The sequence below is a fragment of the Danio rerio genome, chromosome 14 (assembly GCF_049306965.1).
Source record: "Danio rerio strain Tuebingen ecotype United States chromosome 14, GRCz12tu, whole genome shotgun sequence".
NCBI classification, from domain to species: Eukaryota; Metazoa; Chordata; class Actinopteri; order Cypriniformes; family Danionidae; genus Danio; species Danio rerio.
The window spans coordinates 50,537,959-50,561,220 of NC_133189.1; the positions used below are offsets into that span (position 1 = coordinate 50,537,959).

Sequence of the window (23,262 nt, forward strand, 5' to 3'; positions counted from 1 at the left end):
TTTAAAATAATTTTTGGGGCGGGATCAAAATCGGTGACGTAGCGCGAGTCTGCTAGTCGAGTGATGACGCGTCAGCTTCTCATTATTATTCATAGCTGAGTTTTCTTATCCTATGAGCCTGCTTCTTAATTATTTATGAGAACAAGTGCTTTCCGAAGGCAAGGCAGACCTGCCAAGCTGTGAGACTTAATGACTGGGTGAGACCGCAAACGATGACTCTGCATATGGCACGCAGTACTTAGCCGTTCATGAAGGGTCGTATGTGTTTGTATTCATGATCCATAGGGTTAGTTGCATGTTTATTCACAGTGATGCTGTCAGGGATACAGCAAAGCTGTTGGTTTGCAGCAAGCATTTTTGTTGAGAGAGCTGTACGAGAATTAGAGAATGGCCGACTATGTCTTTTATCAATTGAGTTCGTTACCATTCAGACACATCAAATATATCCACGCTGCTGTTTTCACTTATGTTTAAAATCCTACCGGCAGGGCTAGTGGTTGAAATAAACAGAACAAGAAACCTGCTGCACTGCTATCCACTGTGTCTGCATTCAGACCCAGGGATTGAGGTGAGAAGTCCTACTTTATGGTGTTAACATGGTTGTCGTTATAATGATGGTTATATTTATATGAAATTACAAATAACAAATCGTCACCTTGGAATTATAAGGTTCTATCTGTGCTCTGAATGAGATATTGAGCTTCAAAGTTTTTGCATTCCATATACAAACAGTATGTGTGTAACATTTGTTTGTAAAATAATAAGTCTTAAAATGTAAACAACTTTGAAAAACTTATCCCATAATGTAAATAAGTTGTCATTTAATACAAATATGTCAATAACTCAATTTTGACAAAAATGTCAGGTAGAACCTTATAATTCTAACGTGTCGAAATGTAGCTGGACACTAACTTGAACTTATAAAACTATAAAGTCATGTGTCTCTCACATTTTGTGTCTCATTTTGTGAGCCAACTGACTGATAACAGTTGTTTGATCCCCTCTTTCTCCCTTGCTCTGCTGGCCACGCCCACTCCTTTCTCTGGTCATAGCGCTCCACGTCCATTAGAATGCTTTTTTTTTTTAAATTCTGACATAGAATTGAACCAAAAAAGGGGGTTTCATGGCCCATTGATTGGGATTTTACAAGCCGATACTAACTTGTGATCAGCTGATTTTAATCCTGATCATTCAGGCTCACAGAAGTGTGATATACACTTTTGAATTGTGACCAACCAGAGGTGGGTAGAGTATTTAAAATCTATACTCAAGTGAAAGTACAAGTACTTGAGGAAATTTTTTACTCAAGTAAAGTAAAAGTAAGAATCTTAGGGTGCTTTCACACCTAGACTTTTGTTTCGCAACCTGTCATGTTAGCCCAGTTAGCGCAGTTCGTTTGGCATATGTGAATCCACCAACCGCACTCGGATCTGCGCCAGATCATTTAAGCCGAGATCGCTTGAATGAGGTGGTCTCGGCTCGATTGAAACGAACCCTGGAGCAGACCGATTGTAGTGAGAAAGCGATACGATCCAAGCCCGGTTATAGCACAATGTATTATGGATATGTAATAGGCATACGGCTATATGAAGAGAGAATTATTAGTAGGGCGGGAGGTTATTCCAGACATCCCAAGTCTCCCGGAAGTTTCAGGAGTCTCTCGCAAATGCACAGAGACTCCCTGATGCCCGCAAACAAGAGATAATCTACCGTAAATCACGCATCTCCCTCCTAAACACCACCAAACCACCACCCCCGACAGCTGAGCGGGACTTTGCAAAATAAACCCTGAAACTCTGACCAATGTGATGAGAGTTTACTCACACGTGACTTGTTTCAGCTCTTTCGTTTAGAAACTTTGCCGTGTGAAAGCGAACCACATCAAGAGCAAAGAGCAACAATGTAACATTTGTAATCTCTGTTACGGAACAACTGAATCGATTCACAGCACCTTTAAAAGTTTCTTGAGGAATAGTAAAAAAGTATCAATTAACAAGTAACTTTTAATATTTATATTTTAGTTTTTAAGGAAACTTTGGGAGGTCTAAGGAGGACTTTGACTGTGTAATTTGGTATTACAATGAGTTCAAAGTGCCCATAGTTATCAAATTACACTCAAAAAAATGATATGTTGGCGTTAATTAACTTTTTTTTGTCCACTGGTTCCACGTAACCGAGTTAAGTTACCTTTAAGAAAGAATATTAATTTTAGTGAACTTAAGTTAGTTACATAAAGGTAATGTAATGTTGTTTAGTTCAATCAACGTAACATTTGTAATTAAGCTTTATTCAATGTAGTTATTTAAGTTCAATTATTCTAAAATTGATATTGTTATGTTTAACCAAATAAAAAAACTGTTTCCGTTTCATTGAGTTTATTCAATAGCATTTTTACAATTTTACACATTTTCCAGCAATCAAATGATTATCAAAATCTAAAAATGGTCTTTATCTGTATCTTCACTTATTACAATAATTTAAAATATTAATACTATTAAAATAATAGTAATACAAGTATAAAGTAAATTAAAAACAATAAATTATTTACATTTAGTTTTTAAGGAAACTTTGGGAGGTCTAAGGAGGACTTTGACTGTGTAATTTGGTATAACAATGAGTTCAAAGTGCCCATAGTTATCAAATTAGCATAAATAGGGTTTGAATAGCGTTGTCACGATTCTGGAATTCAGTACCAATCAATACTGAAATTTTAAAAACGGCCATTTGCCGCTTTCATTTGAGCAGTGTTGAGCATGTTCTAAAACTAATGTGCTATTTTGTTCACGTGCTCAACAGAAATGACTGTGATTGGCCATGAAGGTCGTGCTTTATGGCTTTCAGGAGTCTAACAGTATTCAAGTACAGAAATTGAACAATCAAACGTAAAATAACATGATCATCTTCAAAAATAATAATATTTAATAATATCTTTATCTGGGGCAGCATGGTGGCTCAGTGGTTAGCACTGTTGCCTCACAGCAAGAAGGTTGCTGGTTCGAGTCCCGGCTAGGCCAGTGGGCATTTCTGTGTGGAGTTTGCAGGTTCTCCCCATGTTGGTGTGGGTTTCCTCCGGTTGCTCTGGTTTCCTTCACAGTCCAAAGACATGCGCTATATGTGAATTAGATGAACAAAGTTGGCTGTAGTGTATGAGTGTGTGTGTGAATGTGTTTATGGGTGTTTTATAGTACTGGGATGCGGCTGGAAGGGCATCCGCTGCATAAAACATAATCTGGAAAAGTTGCCGGTTCATTCAGTTGTGGCGACCTCTGATAAATAAGGGACTAAGCTAAAGGAAAATGAATATCTTCATCTTTTAATAATATAATCCTGCAATGTGACTATTGCGGATAGACGCATTATGCCCTATAGCCCTAATATGTTGTGAAATTGGATGTACAACCTGTGTCGCAATATGAAACTATTCTTTTTGACATCTTAAAGTGAACGCAGACTGAATATGAGGCAGAGGAAGATTTGATTCGATAAATAGCATGTCTTCAGCTATCATTTCAACACAAACACACGCTAAACCAAAGTGGGAGACCCATCTCTACAGTATAGTAACCTCACATGACAGACTCTCCAGTGCTGCGCCTTGTGACATTTGTAAACAAGTCACATGAATCACAATTATTACCATTTGACAGTAACCAAGGAACGCCGCCAAATGTAGCGAAGATTAAATTTTTTCTCTAAAAATGTACTTGAGGTTAGAGTAATCAACATTTTTAAATGTACTCAAAACGAACATGTTATCCAACAATTGTACTAAAGTAAATCTAACGAAGTAAATGTAATTCGTTACTACCCACCTCTGTGATAATCCTAACACCTCTGATTGGTTTCTGCATTCATACGCTCAACAGAAATGTCTGTTAAAACCAACAGTGTGTGCAGATCTAAAAATAATGCTGTCACCTGACACATCTCACATTTGACTTCGACAGGCAAAATAGTTTAATTAACTGCAGGAGCGTTTTTTTTTTTTTTTTCCTTTTTATCTTGAATTTGAGTGGCGTTTTTATCAATTTTATAATAAGCCTGGTCCTCTTGTGTTTTTATGTCATTAAATTGCAAGTGCTTTGTATAGATTTCCCATATTAAGTGACCACCGATCAATAAAAGTGATTGATTTTAATATCTTGTTGCAAACATATAAAGATATTTCACATTCAAACAAAAACGCTCATATATTTTATTAGATTTTGCTAAGCAAAGCTGATGCATTGACTTCAGCATCATTTTATTAGATAATCAGAAAGGCTTTTTGCCATTTATTTTCTTCTTTGTCCTCAATCTCTCACCTCAGTTTGAGAGAATATACTGTCAGGCCTGAAAGGCAGCTGATCTTTTTCTTTTTTCAATCTAAAAATAACCAAATGTATACACGCTGGGAGAGCCATTAAATATGACATTTAAATTGCTCCCGTTTTCATGCAACGCAAATCATTTAAAAAGAAAGACACTTGAAAAGGACAGAGTCAAAGTGACAACAATGATATCTGGATTAAAAAACACATTATTTTAGATCATTTTCATGCAATATTATAAATGCTGTCTGCAGTCAATGCAATAAGATGAAAGTTTTATCACAGAAAATTTCCTCCCAATTTCCTCAGCATTTCTCTCTCTCAAAGCATTGCTGATCAGTTTTGCATGGGTGCTATAGCACAGTTTAAAGGTTTGTTTTGCATGTAGTTGCTGCCTAAGGTAACAACGTTTTGTAACCAAGAGGCAGCCAACCAATTCCCATCTGGCCTGGTCTGCAACACAAACAACCTTGAGTCCAATCTCAGAGGATGCAGACTGCAAAAAGAATGAGGCCCCAGCAGAGCAATGCAAACCAGCGCTCCATACACAAATACATCACAAAAACAAGTGCATTTTGAATTATTATGGCTCCATCTAACTCTATTTTATTGTTTTCTAAATTCCATTTATATTTTTCTGGATGGAATTTTCCCCTCTCATTTTAAATTATTATTTACTTAAAAAAAAAAAAGTCAAATCAAAATAATATCAAGACAATTATGAAACTACTAGGGCTCTATTTTAACGATCTAGGCACAAAGTCTACAGCGCATGGTAGGGCTGTGCAATTAATCGAAAATCCGATTTCGATTTTGGGGTTTAACGACATAAACGATTATTTAACGAGATAAACGATTATTCCATGACATACCACCCCTTTCCAGTTGTACACGTGTTGCTCTGCAAAGCTCAGTTCCACGTGAAAATGACTAAAAGCATGTGCTGTAATGTAACTTTTGCAGCACGGGATGCGCATCATTCATTTTTTTTTAAAAGCGCGAAAGAGCATGTGCTGTTATGTGTGTGCGCATCGCGCTTAGCCTCGGACAGGTAGTGCATGTGTGTGTGTGTGTGTGTGTGTGTGTGTGTGAGTGTTTGCGCGTGTGCCGCGCTTAGCCTCGGACAGCAGTGCACACACACATCTAACGCGATCTTAATGTGAGTGCTTTAATGGTCAAATACATGCACATTTGTGTCAGATCGTGGTGTTTAGTGATTATTCATATTAACCTTCATTTGTGTAATAAAAAACAAGTTGAGAATCAAAAGACACGTGAAAGAGAAACCATATCAGGGCCGCACTACTCTTGAAGTGACAGCGTCCCATATACCTGCTGTTGCCGACTGTTTTTATTATTAATCAATAATAAAATCTAAAATACAATGAAGATGCTTAAAGCACCGTTTAAACATAACAGAGTTAATTACTCATTTCTAATAACTGATTATTTTATCTTGGCTATGATGACAGCACATTATATTTTACTAGATATTTTTCAAGATACTAATATTCAGCTTAAAGTCACATTCAAGGGCTTAATTAGGGTAAATAGGCAGTTCATTGTATAACAATAGTTTCTTCTGCAGACAATCAAAAATATATATTGCTTGAGGGGCCTAAAAATATAGAGCTATTGAAATAGATTTAAAAATATTTAAACCTGCTTTTATTATAGCTGAAATAAAACAAATGTAATATAAAACAAATAATACAAAAATATTATTGGAAATACTGTAAAAAATCCTCTGTTAAACATCATTTGTGAAATATTTATATATAAAAATAAATTCACAGAAGGGCGAATAATTTTGACTTATAACTGATAATTGTTTAGAATAATCGTGATTACAGTTATGACCAAAATAATCATGATTTATTTTTTCTATAATCGAGCAGCCCTAGCGCATGGTGCAAAAGCAGTTTTAGCCCCAGCGCATGGTCTAACAATGTTGAGCTTATTCTCTTAATAAATTATGGGTGTGTTTTGAGCATAACGTGCATTGAACCAATCAGAGTCTCATCTCCCATTGCCTTTAAGAGTAAGTTGTGTCACGCCATGGCGCATTTGCTATTTACATGGCGGACTTTGTAAAGTGGTAAAACTGAACGATTCACTATAGCGAGAAAACAGTTAAACAGAGCATCTGCAGCGTGAGGATAGAGCCTCCTCCATTCGGCCTCTTTACTTTTTCTTTACCTTTACTTATTTCTTTACTCCTTTACTTTCATGGAGTAAGGAAACGGTGTAGTTCGCACTCCACTGAAGACATCATCAGCCTACATATATAACTTTGTTTGTTAAGCGCAAACAATAATAACGAAGTGTGCTCAAAAACTAGAGTTCTATCCAAGCATGCATCCTATTCTTATGCCCTATATGGTGATGCATACATCTCCAAAACCCGACAGGTGGACAAATCTAAACTTGTTTTTATTAAAACAAATATAAATATGCATATAATAAATAATATTAATAATAATAATAATAATAATAGCATTATACAAATTTGAAATGTCATGAATAAACTTAAAAAATCCCCCCGAGATGGAGGCAGAGGTTTTAATATTCATGTAGAAATAATAATTTTTGTAACATTTTAATCCTTTGATTTTTTTACATGTACACATATTTGCGTATTGCAGTATATCCTCTGTGTTTTAAGCAATGTTTAACGCCTCATTCACACAGGGCTTCAGCATCAACGCTTGACCGTGGCAAGTCGTTATAGCATCGTCAGCCAATGAAATTAATCAGCAATAGGCCACTGTTTGATGTGGTGTATTTGCATTCAGCGATCTGATTGGCTGACGCTTCCGTCGATGCTTGAAAAGTTGAGCAAGTCCCAAATAGTGGTCTGTAAATAGTAATAAATCACACCATACATGTCTTACGCCCTGCACCGGATGTATGATAGGGCTCCAAAGAGTTACAGTAAACAACATTTTATTATTTAATAGTATAAACACAATACATTTCAAATGTGTGTGGTCTACTTCTCATTTATGTTTTACTTATATTTAGGCCCATAGGGAATCTGCACGTGCAGAATTCCGCAGATTTTTTGCAAAATTCCACATATTTCTTTATTTAGTTAGATTTATTTAGTTTTTTAATTCAGTACATTAGTTTAATATTATTGACTAATATGAAAATGTTCATCTGATTTATGTACAATGCAGTTAGTAAAGTAATATTCTCTGTCTTTTAGTATAAATATTATGAGAGACTTGCTTTGTTTACCAGATAAAGTGAATTTAATTGGTTTTGCAATTTAAACAATTAATACAAGTTTAAAAGGTTTTACTTTTTATTTCACATATTAAGGTTTTAGTTGTGAAACTCCCAAAATAATTCCACAGAAATCCGCAGATTTTTACGAAAATTCTCAGCAGAAATACTAAAAAACGTCCGCAGATTCCGTCTGGCCCTACTTATATTCTGTTGTTATACTGTAAATACCACTTTTAAGACTGGATTCCACTATTCAGTTCTGTTTCTCCAATTTTCAAGGAGGAAATTATTCATCTACAATGCAGCTGCATATTTTTCCGGAAATACAAGGGCGTATAATGCTAAACATTATTGATTCAAATACAGTATTCAGCACATTCATTATGATGCTTCTAAATAATTTAGTATTACACTTTCAGCATGTTTTACAGTCAAACAATCATCTGTGTTGTTGAGCAAGATAACATTATTTTGGTGTCATATTAACAAAACTAACAGAAGAAATGCAGAACATACAAGGTCAGTGAATGTAAAATATAAGATTGTTAATGCAGCACTGGGTCAGGATGAGCATATGCTTTAACTGTGCTGCAGGCCTCGCTTATGATGACCCTGATACAATATTTACTGCCAATCTGAAAAATGATTTGACTTTATGTCTAAAGAACAAAAATGTTACATTTTCTGCCCCTTGTCGTCACATTTAAGACCTAATGGGAGATTATAGATATTAAAGTATTATTTAAAAAAATATAGGGTGGCATGGTGGCTTAGTGGTAATAGCGCTGCCTCCTTACAGCAAAAAGTTTGCTGGTTCAAGTCCCGGCTAGGCTCGTTGGCATTTCTGTGAAGAGTTTGCATTCCCGTGTTGGCATGTGATTCCTCCGGTTGCTCCGGTTTCCCCCTTAGTCCAAAAACATGTGCTATAGGTGAATTGGAATAACTAAAATTAGCTGTAGTGTATGAGTTTGTGTTTGAATGTGAGCGTTTTTGGTTGTTTCCCAGTACTGGGTTGTGGCTGGAAGGGCATCTGCTGCATAAAACATATGCCAGAATAGTTGGGCGTTCATTCTGCTGTGGAGACCACTGATAAATAAAGGACTAAGCTGAAAGAAAATGAAAATGAATGAATTTGCCAGCTAATATTCTTTGTCTTTCTTCTTCTGTTTAACATTGATCCGAGTCAGAAATGATGCTTGCAGAGAAAACACACAATCCCCGGTCATCTAGTCAATGACTGGTTAAACACAGAGTGAAATCTCTGTTGGGTATTCCATGTAGTCTCTCTGAATAATTCATGCTATTTTGAAAACAATAACAACCAAGAAACGGCATCCATTATGCATGTCAATTTGTTGTAAACGTCTGTGGTTTTCATCTGAATCTCAATTGCAAATCAGACCGAAAAAACGACGCTCTATCCATCTGACCCTTCAGTGAACTTTCAAAAACTTGAGCCAAAATTAAACTAGTGATTTATTCCAACACCGTTTCCCTGTTACATCTGAATTGTAATACGACTTAAGGTCAATCCAGGAATAAACCTGTAATTGTTTTTCCAGGAACTTAAATGTCAATCACGTTTTAATATAAGTTCAGAACCACCTCATCACACCTACAATTTTCAGTCTATAATGCAGCCATGCATTAGTTACATTCAGCTCCTTCCACACTACTCATTTATTCAGCTCAAACACGATCCATCTCACTTTCTCATTCAATCCTCTTTTTTTTATTCCAACAATTCTTTCTAATGCTCCCTACCTGTCAGCTGCTCTGTTAAGGTTATCTAGAAAGCCGTTCAGCTTGACTGATTCTCACTGCTTTTGCTTACTAACCTCTTACAACCTTGCAGTGTTTTTCAATTTTAAGTAGAAGTCCTGTAAAAGTCTAGCAGTTGACACAGATATTCAATAATTGAATATGATAATTTAATATTTCATCATGATAATGAACATGCACAATATTGAAATTGTGGGCACTTTAAAATACAGTCAATAATCATTTATTATCTCAACTTTCAGTGTAATAGTTTATTCAATCATTTACATTTTCACATGATAATCTGGCCTGCTACATGCTGAAATATTGATTGAAAATTCAGTGAATAGTTATAGGGTTATTATACATTTACACGGTGTAATAAGACACTAGTTAACATTAACTAAACTCACAATGAAAACATTAATCTTGTAATGTTAATTTCATAGTTAATGCCTAAGAATGTGCTAAAATCATAGTCGTGATTACATGTCGAAATCAATTTATGAAATGGAAGTTAATAACTTCAGTTATTAATAAATTAATAATATAATATAATAATATTAATAAATTCAGTTGTATTGTTAACTGATATTAACAAAATCTTTTGCTCTTTTTAACCCTTGTGCACTGTTCAGATTTACTACCCTTTTGTTATGTCAGGAATGAAAACATCCACCGAATTAAACTGCTGCAAAAATGCTAAACATAAATATTTTTTATGAATTATTATTATTATTATTTTATTTTTATTTTTTGCATAAATCAACCCTGATCAAAACTACAAAATTGTTAAGAAAAGTACAGGATTTTAACTCTTTAATTGCCATGTTCACTAATGATTTGATTTGGTCACTGATTTGGTGGAAAAAAACGCATACAAAATGACGTATTTTCAGCATAAAAAGTATTTGTGGACTGTATTTTAAATTTTTTATCACAGTCTTGGACATGTGAACGATTAGTAACACCATTGGCTCTGATGCATTGTTAAGATTTTCATTTGTTCTCCTTAATTTACTGTTGGTTGCTGTTTTTGCTCCATTGACATCCATTATAACCACATTTGATGCATAAATACTGTCTTTGTTTTGATTTACTCCATGTAGTTCTGAGAACTGAGATGTATATTTTGATTTCTCAGACATATCAAAGTACGTGCGTAAAGCTCACTCTCACACACTCACAAACACACACTTTTATTCGCTGTTGTACATCATTATCTATTTTTAAATCGCTTCTTAAAAGGTACTGTACCTTTTCAGCTTGGCTTTTTATTATTATTTTAATAGTCCTTTCTACTGCTACATTTTTACATTTGTTCAGACATTTCTCTTGTCTTATTTCCATATTTTATATTCTGTCTTTTTATTTGTTACTTTGTCTTATGTATAGCAATTTATTTTGTCTTTTGACTGTTGTTAAATGACCTCTATAAATAAATGAACTTGAACTACTTCATATAAATTTCAGGAACTTATTTTTGCACAGGCCTATTTAAAGGGGTAATGGTGCCAACAAATGATCAACAGTAAAAATGACAAATTTTTAAATAAAAATGACAAAAAAAAAAGCATGATTTTATGATGTCATGGTTTTGCAAACAAAAAAATGTGGTTATAATGGAAGTCAATGGGGCAAAACAGCCACCAACAGTAAATTAAGGAGAACAAATGAAAATCTAACAATGCATCAGAGCCAATGGTGTTAATAGTCGTTCACAGTCCAGGACTGTGATAAAAATTTTTAAAATACAGTCCACAAATACTTTTTATGTTGAAAATACTTCATTTTGTGTGTGTTTTTTCCAGCAAATCGGTGACATCATTAGTGAACATGGCAATTAAAGAGTTAAAATCCTGTAGTTTTCTGAACAATTTTGTAGTTTAGATCAGGGCAGAGGTTGATTTATGCAAAAAAAAAATAATATTGGAGAATAAATAAGGGAGAAAAATTTAAATCAATCAAAAACAATGCATTAAAGGCAATGCTGTTTCACATGTCCAAGACTGTGATAAAAGGTTTAAAAAATCCAGTCCACAATTTTTGTGTGTGTGTTTTTTTTTCACCAAATCAGTGACATCATATATAAATTTGGCAATTAAAGAGTTAAAATCCTGTAATTTTTTAAACAATTGAGTAGTTTTGATCAGGACTGAGGTTGATTAACAGATTTATGCAAATTTATCAGATGCATTTTACAGCAGTTTAATTCAGTGAAGGTTTCCATCCCCAACATAACATAAGGGGAGTAAATTTGCCCAGAGTGTATCGTTAAGGTTATTTTTTTTTATTCAAAGCGCTTTCTTAAAATGTGTCAAAATAAGATCCAAAACTCATTTCATTTGCTGAAACAGAAAAAGTTATGGCGAAACTAAGACACAAAATCATCAACAGTTCACAAGGGTTCATCTATAAACATACATTTACTAATCAGCTTATATTGTAAAGTGTTACCTAATTCTGACCGTATGATAACATTAGATAAAGATTTCACGGTATCACAGTGATTATCACTCCAAAATAAATCCTTTTTAAATGTCTGGGTAAAAAACAACTTGTTTCCCCATTGAACACAATATATTTTATTTTAACAAACATTTAAATTATTCTGGACCAGTAACTTTTGTTGGATACTTTTGTTAAACATTTGAAGATACTGTTGCCCTTAAAGCTAAATAAAATTGTTGTGAAAAACATGTAAAAAAAACAAAAAAAAACAGTTATCGTCCCATGCCTAGCATGTGCGTATATACAGTTAAGCCATACACCAAATATTTTTGGGTTTTAAAGTAACCTTTCTTATCTATCATGATAAATATCATGACAATATGGTATACTGTGATAAAATAATTGCAACAATAAAAGGATAGCAACAGAAGCCTGACAGTATAGTACATCACAGATTTATAGGCTTATAATTGCACAGGAGTCTAACACAAATGTAACCTCGGTGTTTTGAAAAATTCTCATCCCAAAAATCTTTTCTATATTTCCCACAGGGCTTGTGATTGGAAGCAAAGAAAGCAAAGAAAGAGCTGTGCACCCGGACCAAGAATATTGACTTCTGAGACATTAAGTTGCATTAACTCTGCAGAGAGAGTGGGGTACACTGCCTGGAATTATGGCCACGGAGAGCCTTGTTGAACTCCGCGACTGGTTGTTTCTACTTCTCCTATGCCTGACGTTACTTGTTGAAGTGCTGGAGTTTGCTGCAGCTACAGCCGCCGCGGCTGAAGCAGCTCTCGGGGAAGCGGAGCTACAGGGAGAAGTGCCATGTCCGTCTGCTTGCAGGTGCGACGATGGATTCATTTACTGCAATGACCGTGGCTTGACTCTCATCCCTCCATTACCATTAACAGCAGCTGTGCTCTATCTCCAAAACAACCGCATAGACAATGCTGGGCTACCGACATCTTTAGAGCGACGACTGACTGTGAGAGTAGTTTACCTCTATGATAATGAACTTGACGATTTTCCGACACACCTGCCTCCGTCGTTACGAGAACTTCACCTACAGGACAACAACATACGAACTTTACCGCGTTCTGCCCTTGCACGGCTCCCCCTGCTGGAGAAGCTTCACATGGATGACAATTCAATTTCCACTGTGAGCATAGAAGACAAAGCCTTCACCAACAATCCGAGGCTGCGTCTTCTTTTCTTGTCCCGCAACCACCTCTCGAGTATACCATCGGGATTGCCTGCATCCCTGGAGGAACTCCGTTTAGATGACAATCGCATTTCAACCATTCCGACGCATGCTTTTCGAGGTCTCTCCTCTCTAAGGCGTCTCTTCCTGGACGGAAATCTGCTGGCAAATCAACGAATTGCAGACGACACATTCTCGCGGCTGTCCAATCTCACAGAGCTTTCTCTGGTGCGTAACTCATTACAGGCACCACCGTTAAACCTTCCAAGTTTGCATCTCCTTAGACTCTATCTGCAGGACAATGCTATAGCCCACATGCCTCGAGGCTCCCTAGATGGCATGCGGAGGCTACAGAAACTAGACATATCTGGTAATAACCTAACGACTCTTCCGAGAGGTTTGTTTAAAGATTTAGACAGCCTTTCACAATTACTTGTCCGAGGAAACCCATGGTACTGTGGCTGCAACCTCCGCTGGCTTCACGACTGGCTGCATGAGCGAGGTTCATCTGTGACTGTAAGAGGTTTAACGTGCCATGCACCAGAGAGACTAAGAGGCATGGCACTAAGGGACCTTAGCAGTCAACTGGAAGACTGCGAGGTCACTGTCGACGCCGCTGGAGGAATGGTTGGAAATGAGGTCGCCAAAAAGGAGAAGGGTTATTTTCCAACCCAACCACCAGCTACGACGACCCCCCCACTTCCACAGGGCTCTCTCTTCACTCTCAGATCCAGACGACCAGGACACAAGTATTCGGACATGGGTCAGGACAGTCTCGGAGGTGGAAACGGCTTTGTTAGTAAATCATTACTAATCAGTGTAAAGCCTCTCACACCAGAAACAGTCCACATTACATGGCAGGCTGCACAGCCAGTGCCCTCCTTCAGACTTTCCTGGTTGCGATTAGGCAACAGTCCTGCAATGGGGTCAATCACAGAAACACTAGTGCCAGGGGATCGCCGTGAGTATTTACTTACGCAACTACAGCCCCAGTCCAGTTATATCATCTGCTTGGTGCCTCTCGCTGGAAACGATGGTAAAAGAACCTCTTTCACCGCCACTGGGGGATTAAACATAAACACAAACTCAGAGCATGAGCACCCAGCTTGTGCCAAAACAGAAACTGATCCCCTAGAGCAGCCAATGTCAGATCAGGACAGCGATCGAGGAACTGACGCACTGTCAGCCCTACCACTTGCTGGAATAATAGGAGGCGCGACAGCATTGGTGTCTTTGTTCTTAATTTTTGGCATCTTCTGCTGGTATGGACACCGTGCAGGGTACCTTGCCCCAGGTGATCACTCTATATATGGCAGAGATGTAGTCGGATCTCGAGATGCCAGCAAACATTATGATGACTATGTTGAGTCTGGAACCATAAAAGACACATCAATCCTAGAAATCAGGGCTCACGGCTTTCAAATGACACCAATGTCTGCCCAACAGCCTTTGCAGCCCAAGGCGAAAGTTGAGGATATGACATACATCCATACTATCTTTCCCTCTAATAACGCAACTCTCTATAGGAGCACCCTGAACCACACAGGAAATCCAAGCTATGGAACAAATCGAGGGTACAGAGAAGGGGGAATACCTGACATAGATTACTCATACACGTGATAGCCTTTTTTATAAACCCTTACCTGTTCTGTCTTCAGGTAAAGCAGTTGGGTAAGGGCTCTTTTCCCTAGGATCTACAGTAGGGGTGTGCCGATTCTATGTGAACCGTTTCCCTCATCCACCAAATACAAAATATTATTACTGGACGTTTTTTTAATTACAATATTTATATTTTCACACCATTGAAATGTTGGTACTGTAACTAGCATTTAAAACAAAAATCAGGATTCTGCCATCATTCCCTCACCCTAAACTTGTTCTGAATCAGAGTTCCTATTCTGTTGAACACATTTTGAAGAATGTCGGAAATATAGCCGTTATCTTTAATATTATTTTATGTCATCGGCTGTCTGTTGAAATATCTTATTTTGTGTTTAACAGAAAAAGAAACTGAAAGGTACCACTTTAGAGTCAGTAAACGGTGCATAAATTGTCATTTTTCTAGGTACTGTCCCTTTAAGTGACTTTACTGCATGTATAAAATAGCAAGTAGCTACTTAACCCTTCAAAAATCAGCTATTAAACGCTATACCATGGGTCTCTGAAGGGCCGCAGCTCTGCACAGTTTTGCTTTAACCTTAATCAAATACAGCTGATCAAACTTATCAAGGTGTTCAAGACTACTATGCTGTTTCCCCAATTTGTTTACTTCTACTACGCCCTAAAAGTATGTACTTTTTTTGTGAACGAAAAGTACATACTTTTGAGTGTGTAATAAGGAGTATGCAAGCTTTGGGACATACTACTTCCTCGTTAACAGATCGTTGTGTTGCTGAGCCCTGTCAATCACCCACATTTCTGTCTAATTAATTTTCCTATCTTATTGGATTAAGCAGCAGCAGGATAATCTGCCATTCACTAGTTTTTCATGCAAAGAAATATCCTCAGGTCTCTGTATAATCATGCATTCAGACGTTAATGTCCTAACACGTCTTTATATAAGTTCAGTATTGTTGTTGTAGATGACATATGACAAAACCTGATTTAAAGGGGTGGCCCAGGGATGTATTTTTAAGGTTTGGTTGTGTTCATAAGATGCAAAGCAAAGTGTGCTCATGCTTCACTTGTAGAAAATCACGTTTTTATTTTTTTCCACATATCTTACTTTGATTATATACAGCTACTCAGCTAGCATATTTAGTAGTTCCTCCCAAAGGCCTCTAAATAAATATCTGACAATTGTCTCTCACATATATTCGGGTTATAAGCATGTGTAAGTAATATGAAACGTTCACATATCTTTTGCGAGTTTGCTATTTGAGATACGCAGGGAAAGCGACACTGACATAGACACTGCAGCGCTGCTGAAGATCATGTGTTTACAGCAGTTTGACTGATAAAAATAAATTCGTAGCTAAATTGTTAGCGGTGCCAGACAGCATTTCCCATTGTTTACTGTACATCCTTGTTTACATCGTCGCTACAACATACCATTACAGAATCTGTGCATGCAATTGATCAATTTTAACAAATGAAAATACTCACAGGTTGTGGCTCACAATCCACAGCTTTATCGGTTGGACTAGTTTTTAGCCAAATCCAGCACTGAACAGATATTTTGAAAGCTGCCCTTTGTCAAATGCTAGCTATATATTTTGTATAATTATCTGGAACATAATTAAAATTAAACTGTTAGCACTTCCCTCTTTGTGAAGCCCAAATACAGAAACAGACGAAGCTCTGTGGAAATAGCAGCGTTTGGACATCATTTTAGCTTTCTTTGCTATAACATTAAATCGCCTCTGATCACGTCCCATTGCTGCACAGGGTGAATGCGCATAACCTGAACTATTTGTTGTCTCACTAACTTGGATGTATAGTTTTTTTATTCCTCAAACTTCGTTCGTTGTAGGCTTTGCTAAGCTAACTGAAAAAGCCATGGTCTCCCTTTGCATTGTACTTTGAGCACACTGCATTCAGAGATGCTGTTCACGTTCACACAGCTACATTACACATCAACTAAAGTTTCCAATATGAAATCATAGTGGACCACCCCTTTACATATTTTCCAGTTGGTTAGATATTATTTAACAGTCATAGAAACATCTTTACCAAAGCCTCTCTACTTGATGGTTGGTCTCGCATGTCCAACATGTTTGTAGTTTATTTACACTTTTCACTCGCGTTTGTAGTTCTAATCGAATTTACGTCCAATTCGCAATGTACTGTGGGCAATATCATCGGTTAGAGTATGGCCGGTTCTACACTTAAAACTTTTACCGAAATGAGTAAACCATCACGTTTGGCATACTTTACCACTACGACATACTACGATTTGGGACCTATTAATTTTATTTTCGGGCTTCACGGTATTACAGTGAGTAGCATAATCACCTCACAGCAAGAAGGTCCCTGGTTCAAGCCTTGGCTGAGCCAGTTGGCATTTCTATGTGGAGTTTGCATGTTCTCCCCGTGTTGGTGTGGGTTTCCTCCGGGTGCTCCGGTTTACCCCACAAGTCCAAAGACATGTGGTGTAGGTGAATTGGGTTGGCTTAAATTGTCTGTAGTTTGTGTAAATGAGTGTGTATGGATGTTTCCCGGTGATGGGTTACAGCTGGAAGGGCATCCGCTGCATAAAGCATATGCTGGATAAGTTGGCGGTTCATTCCGCTGTATCTAAACCAGATTTATAAAGGGACTAAGCCGAAAAGAAATAAATAAATGTATAATTCTATTTTCAAATACTATTTGGGATGGATAGTATGCAAATTAGGACGCATTATTGTAGTCTTAAACACCTTGTTTAGTTGGATCACTTTGATTGGTTGGATCAGCTGTGCTTGATTAGAGCTGGAGCAAAATTGTGCAGAGCTGTGGCCCTCCAGGAATTGGATGTGAGACCCATGCGCTATACGGACAGTGTACAGCAGAATAACAAATGATGCAATCATTAACACGGCTTCTTAAAGCAGGTTTTCATTCGGCACACCCCTATTCCAAAGTACCCTTTGTGCCTCCTTTAGTCTGTTTTCAAAACATCGTTCAAAAAATAGCTTAAAAACACCTATAATAGTCAGAAAGTGCCAGGGATACCACTCTTGGTGTTGATGTTATCCAATTTTCAGATGATAATTGAAGCTGTTTTTGCATCTTAGTACCAATGATTATCAGTGTCCTAAAACTAGCTCATGTTAAAGGTTAGCATGATGATGATGAGACAGGGGACCAGGTTCATATGGATATCGATTTACTACCTGGACTTTACTGTGTATATATACACACACGTATGCACTGGGGAGAATAATGCCTTTGCTTTCTGGGGAGATACTGATGATGCTTATGATAAAAAACAAATCTTTTTGGGGGTGATATTACAAAATCTAATTCTCAGTTCTCTCTCCCTCCTTTTATGGGCTTTTCCTTTTTTCTCTCTATTTCTTTTGCACGCAGCACGAGGACTTTGTTCCCAACCCAGGGAGCTGACAGTGGTGATAATGGTTTTGACAATGAAAGACCTCAAATTGCTACTGGGTTTCTTTTCTTTTAATGAGAGTGAGAAAAGTGGGGTAGAAGGAGACAAAGGGAAAGAGAAGGAAAGAGACGAAGCCACAGAAAAAGGTTTCATGTTCACAAAGGAAATTTGTCTAAAAAAATAAGACGCTGAAAAAGTGTATGTCTTATGTTTGGAAGAGAAAAAAAAAAGAATCACATTTTTCATTCACCGCGGAGGTTTCAGGAACGGTAAAATGAAATTTGCGAAGCTCAGTAGTTTCACCTGCGCAACAAAAGACAGGCGCTTTTAAATGACGAGGAAAGGAATGACCTGAAGCTAAATAGAAAAGAGGCACTTAAAGACAATCATGAAAGGGGTCAACCCTAATTGATGAATCAACCCAAACTGACAGGCTGACATAGAAAGCGCACTCCATTTAGCATGTAAAAAAACACTAAAGGCCAGAGCTTGTTGATCCAGAACATACAAGAGAATATCAGGAGAAATTCATGAAAGCAGATGATAAACGATGGGATAACATTTTGGCATGTCAGCTCATTACAAGCGTTTGTGTGCGAAATGCTGTGTGTATCTAAACCCCTGAGGTGCAGGAAAAACAGAAATCAGGGATTAATAAAATATGTAACACTGTGAACCTCTGCATCTTGTGTGTGGGCTAAGAAGGAACAGAGAGAACAAAGGTCTTTAACTGATTAAAGACAATCCACGTTTGTTTTTTGTTTTTTTCCACGGTCTGACTTTGTGTGACTTAAACGCAGCATTAGTCGGGAGAGTAGAAATGTAGGAGGACTAAAATGATATCCGTACCGGATCTGCAATTTTTCCAGCCTTTTCTGATGCATTTTAAAAGTGAGCTATTCAAGCAAGTAGTACATGTAAATTTCTTCTTTCTCTTGTTATAGATATGGAAAACCATCATGATGAATAGTAAACCAAGCTTGTTATCTTTTTCAGTGATATATGTATCATTAAAAGTTGTGATGAAACACTTGATGTGTATGTAGTTGATAATCTATATGACTTCAATCTTCTTGTCAGTGGGTTTAATGAAGTTGAAAATCTCACGATGGCATGATTTACACTTAAATTTAGAAATTAATATTTTTGGTGCAGCTCTTTTGTTTCAGTATGCTCGTGTAACTAACAAACGTATGCAGAATCTTTATTTTAAGCAAGGCAAGTTTATGTAGCACATTTCATACACAGTGGCAATTCAAAGTGCTCTACATAAACAAGAGATTAAAATAGACAACTTACACGAAAATAAAAACATCAATAATAAAAATGATTAAAAACAGATGGAAATGTGTTAAAACAGGTTATAAAAAAATGAAAAAGAAAACAAAGACACAATTGCATGATCTGTTGGACGTAGCACAGTGCTCATTCAGTAAAGGCACAGCTAAACAGATGTGTTGTCAGTCTTTATTTGAATGTGCCTAATGTTGGAGCACATCTGATCATTTCTGGAACATAGTAGCTGAAGGCGGATTCACCCTGCTTTGACTGAACTCTTGGAATTTCTAATTTATGAGATCCTAAATGTCTGAGTGATCTGTTAGGTTTGTATTCAGTGAGCATATCTGTAATGTGTTGAGGTTTTTGGCCATTTAGTGATTTATAGACATGTAATAATACTTTAAACTCTATTCTGAATGTAACTGGGAGCCAGTGTAAGACCTAAGGCCTAAGGACAGGAGTGATGTGCTCTGATTTTCTAGTTCTGGTCAGAATCCTGGCCGCAGCGTTCTGGATGAGCTGCAACTGTCTGACTGTGTTTTTGGGAAGGCCAGTGAGGAGTCCATTCGGTAATCCACCCTGGTGCTGATAAAAGCATGAACAAGTCCTCACTGGAAACAAAGCATCTGATTCTTGCAATGTTTTTGAGATTACAGTATGCTGATTTACTAACTGCTTACTGACATGACTACTGAAACACATATCTGACTCCAGAGTCACACCAAGATTCTTGACCTTATATTTTGTTGTTTGACCGCTACAACCAAGATACACAACCTCATCTGTTTCCAAACGCAATCACTTCAGTTTTCTCTTTGTTTAACTGAAGAAAGTTTTGGCACATCCAACTGTTAATTTCATCAATGCATTGGCAGAGGGTGTCAATGGGGCTGTAGTCATTAGGCAGTAAGGCTAAGTAGATCTGAGTGTCATCAGCATAGCTGTGGTAAAGAAATTTGGTTCTATCTCATTATTTGGCTCAGAGGAAGCATATAAAGGTTGAACAGGAGAGTTAACAAATCGATTCATTACCTTTTAATTAATCAATACCAATTCTTCAATCCCAAATTTAATCTTTGTTTTCTGGTGCACTTCCTACCCAATAACCACAAAAAAAGCTTTGTGTTTGGTCACTTAAAATAACAAATAATTTTATCAACTTATTAAGATAAACTAATAATGAATGTTTTGATCATCCTACTAGTGTTTCAACTGCAGATAAATGCAATAAAATGGCTTGTAAACCATGTATCAGTACATTTACACTTTCCAAGGTTTTAGCAAAAACAGGAATTATACACACAAAAAAAATTGGGGATTTTCCTAAAAATTTGCTACATTTTTGTAAAAAATCTTGGTTTAAAATAGCAACTTAGAAATTTAACGCAAACCTAATTTAGGGTTTTTACAATTGTAGCTTAATATTAGGTTAATAATAATATTATGTGCAAGTAATGGGTTACACTGTATGGTTTACTATGTGTTGTCCCAACACAAATTGTTTAAGTTAACTGAACCGTTTTTACAAATTTAAGTGGATTGAACATGAAACAATTAGGCCCAATCCCAATTCGACCCCTTAGTCCATCCACTTGTCCCAATTCTCTTTATCTTAAAGGCGTAGGGCATAGGGGAAGGGCTAGATAGCTCTCGAAACAGAAGGGGTAAGAAAATTTCCCAGAATTCACAGTCTACAACAGCAGCAAGGCTGCACACAGGAGTAAGGAGATGCACAAAATACTATTTTATGTAATGAATATGAATTTTACAACAAACAAACAACTCTTCGGTCGTTTGAATCTATCAGGTAACGTGTCACAGCGTCAGTACACTGCTACAATCTTTCGCTTTCACGCTTGTACCCGTTTGAAAACCTCAGAAACTGTTGGTTGGTTCCTGTTGGTTGTGCAGCTTTGTTTACCAACCAAATTTGTGGACGTCATTATTCACCTTATTCTCAGCTGACGAGCGGGCGCTGCCATTTGAATCTTTTTGTCTCGCGACTTCCGGTCACATTCACTTCCATTCATTTTTTGACGTTAACAACTGCTCGTTACGCTGCTTGATGTTGCAATTTAATATTTTCTTATTATATTATGCTACTTGGTCTGTGTAGTCATACAAACATTTGTTTGTTGAGCAAGTAGTTTGGCCATTTTCTGCCGCTTATTATTCCTAGTCATTTCTCCCATAGGCGACTGAATCGGAAGTTCTAAGACAATCGCGAAAACAGGCGCACTTCCGCATTTTAGAATAAGGTCAATAAGGACACAGATCACTCTGCCTATTCATGCCAGAGTCTTGCGGAAATAGTGTTTGACAGGTGGCAATTTGTGTGTAACTTATCTTTATTTATGTATGATTTGGTTGTGGGTAAAACAAAGAACATGCGGGTCAGGGAGTTGAAACGGTAGGCTACAATTAATTAATTTGTTATGAATGATAATTATTCATAAGTAATTAATTCATCGCCGCCTACGACGACGATGCCTTCATCTATCGCAATGTTTCACGTTAGACATCGTCTGATGCCAAATTGGTCGACATCGCCCAACCCTAATATAACTCCACATTTTTGTTTCAGTAAACCACTGATTATTAAAAAGACCCTTTAAAACTGAAGTACAAACCAAACCATCATTTTAGTGTTCATTACAGCACTAATATCTGCTGTTACACTGAATAAGAAAGAGCCCGGCTAGTGTCTGTTCAAGAGCAAACATGCCTCCAATCTGGAGAGTGTGGTAATGCCTGTGTAAGCAAAGCAGAGATCAATATAATGAGAGGGGGGTGGAAGCGCAGCATACAGCATCCAGGAGCGAATGGGCTTTAAACACCAGCTCTTCAATAGCTTAATGTGTACATAAAAGAACATGCTGCGTCCTCGGCGCCGATTCGCAGACAGCATCCAGTTCAATTAGTTATTCGCACCTGTTCCCCAAGCCATTTCTCAAATTAATGTAATTCTGGATAATTGGAAAACAGCGTCTTCTTTCACAGCCATTTACAATTCACAGCAGCATCAAATTATTGAGTCTTACTAAGCGTATGATTGGAGCAGACACTGACATATAGAGAGGATACGTCGATCCGCCAAAGACCCTGAAAGTAGCTAAAATGACCAGTTTTAAAAGGCCAGCTTCACAATACCCAACAATTAAGTCCAGAATTTGACAAGTCCCAATTACTGGCGAATCAAACTCCTGAGATTGTACCTATAGGAAAGCCGAAGTGAGAATTAGACGACTGCGCCTATCCAAACAGCAGCAGGGAAAAAAAGTCGTCCCTGATGAACCGCATGCGTCTTTTTCACTGCATTTACCCCATCGGGTCAATTAAGCTAATTAGACTGAGAGGAGACCAACAATTTCACATTCCTTCATTGGAGCTAAAGTGCCGATTGATTGTGAGAGAACGGTATAGGTGGGAGGCTTTTAACGAGGCCTGAAATAATTGCTTCGGGGGCTGCCATTCTGCAAACGTGCTCAGATCTTCTGCTTTTTTCAATCCTAAATCATTCATACCATTAAAAGTTCAGTAACCGATTCCAAAGCCTCGAGCATCAAACAGAATTCAACCCCAGATCCTGCGTTTGGGATTTTCTGGACGCTCTAAAACAGATTCTCATTTGGTTCATGCTTGAATTGTTTTTTATTTTTGTTTTTTGCTTTTTAAAATGCTGCAATTTTTAACGTCGTCTGCATAAAAGAAAAGCCGAACCATTTGAATTTAGATGTGTTTTTAAAGCACGTGACTGTGGGAGATCTCAAGATAATTTAAACCATTTGGACAGAAGAGATTAGAGTGTTCGCAGCTTTAATAATGAGTCATTGTTTTTATCTATTCGTTCATTTTCCTTTGGCTTACTCTCTATTTTAGAGGTCACCCCAACTGAATGAACCACCAACTATTCCAGCATATGTTTTACACAGTGCATGCCCTTCCAGCTGCAACCGAGTATTGGGAAACACCCATACACTCTCATTCACACA

The 23,262-nt window shown here is 37.2% G+C and overlaps 2 protein-coding genes across 4 annotated transcripts in view; one reads left to right on the forward strand and one right to left on the reverse strand.

The window, feature by feature from the left end:
- flrt1b (fibronectin leucine rich transmembrane protein 1b) overlaps positions 1 to 19,019 on the forward strand; it is a 49,104-nt gene extending 30,085 nt beyond the window's left edge. The window contains exon 3 of the mRNA XM_073922230.1: positions 12,308 to 19,019. Within this exon, the coding sequence (XP_073778331.1) occupies positions 12,430 to 14,577 (2,148 nt within the window). The 5' untranslated portion in view covers positions 12,308 to 12,429 and the 3' untranslated portion in view covers positions 14,578 to 19,019. The remainder of the gene's footprint in view (positions 1 to 12,307) is intronic.
- Positions 1 to 23,262, reverse strand: part of macrod1 (mono-ADP ribosylhydrolase 1) — a 206,563-nt gene that overhangs the window by 126,041 nt on the left and 57,260 nt on the right. The gene's annotated exons all lie outside the window — the stretch shown is intronic.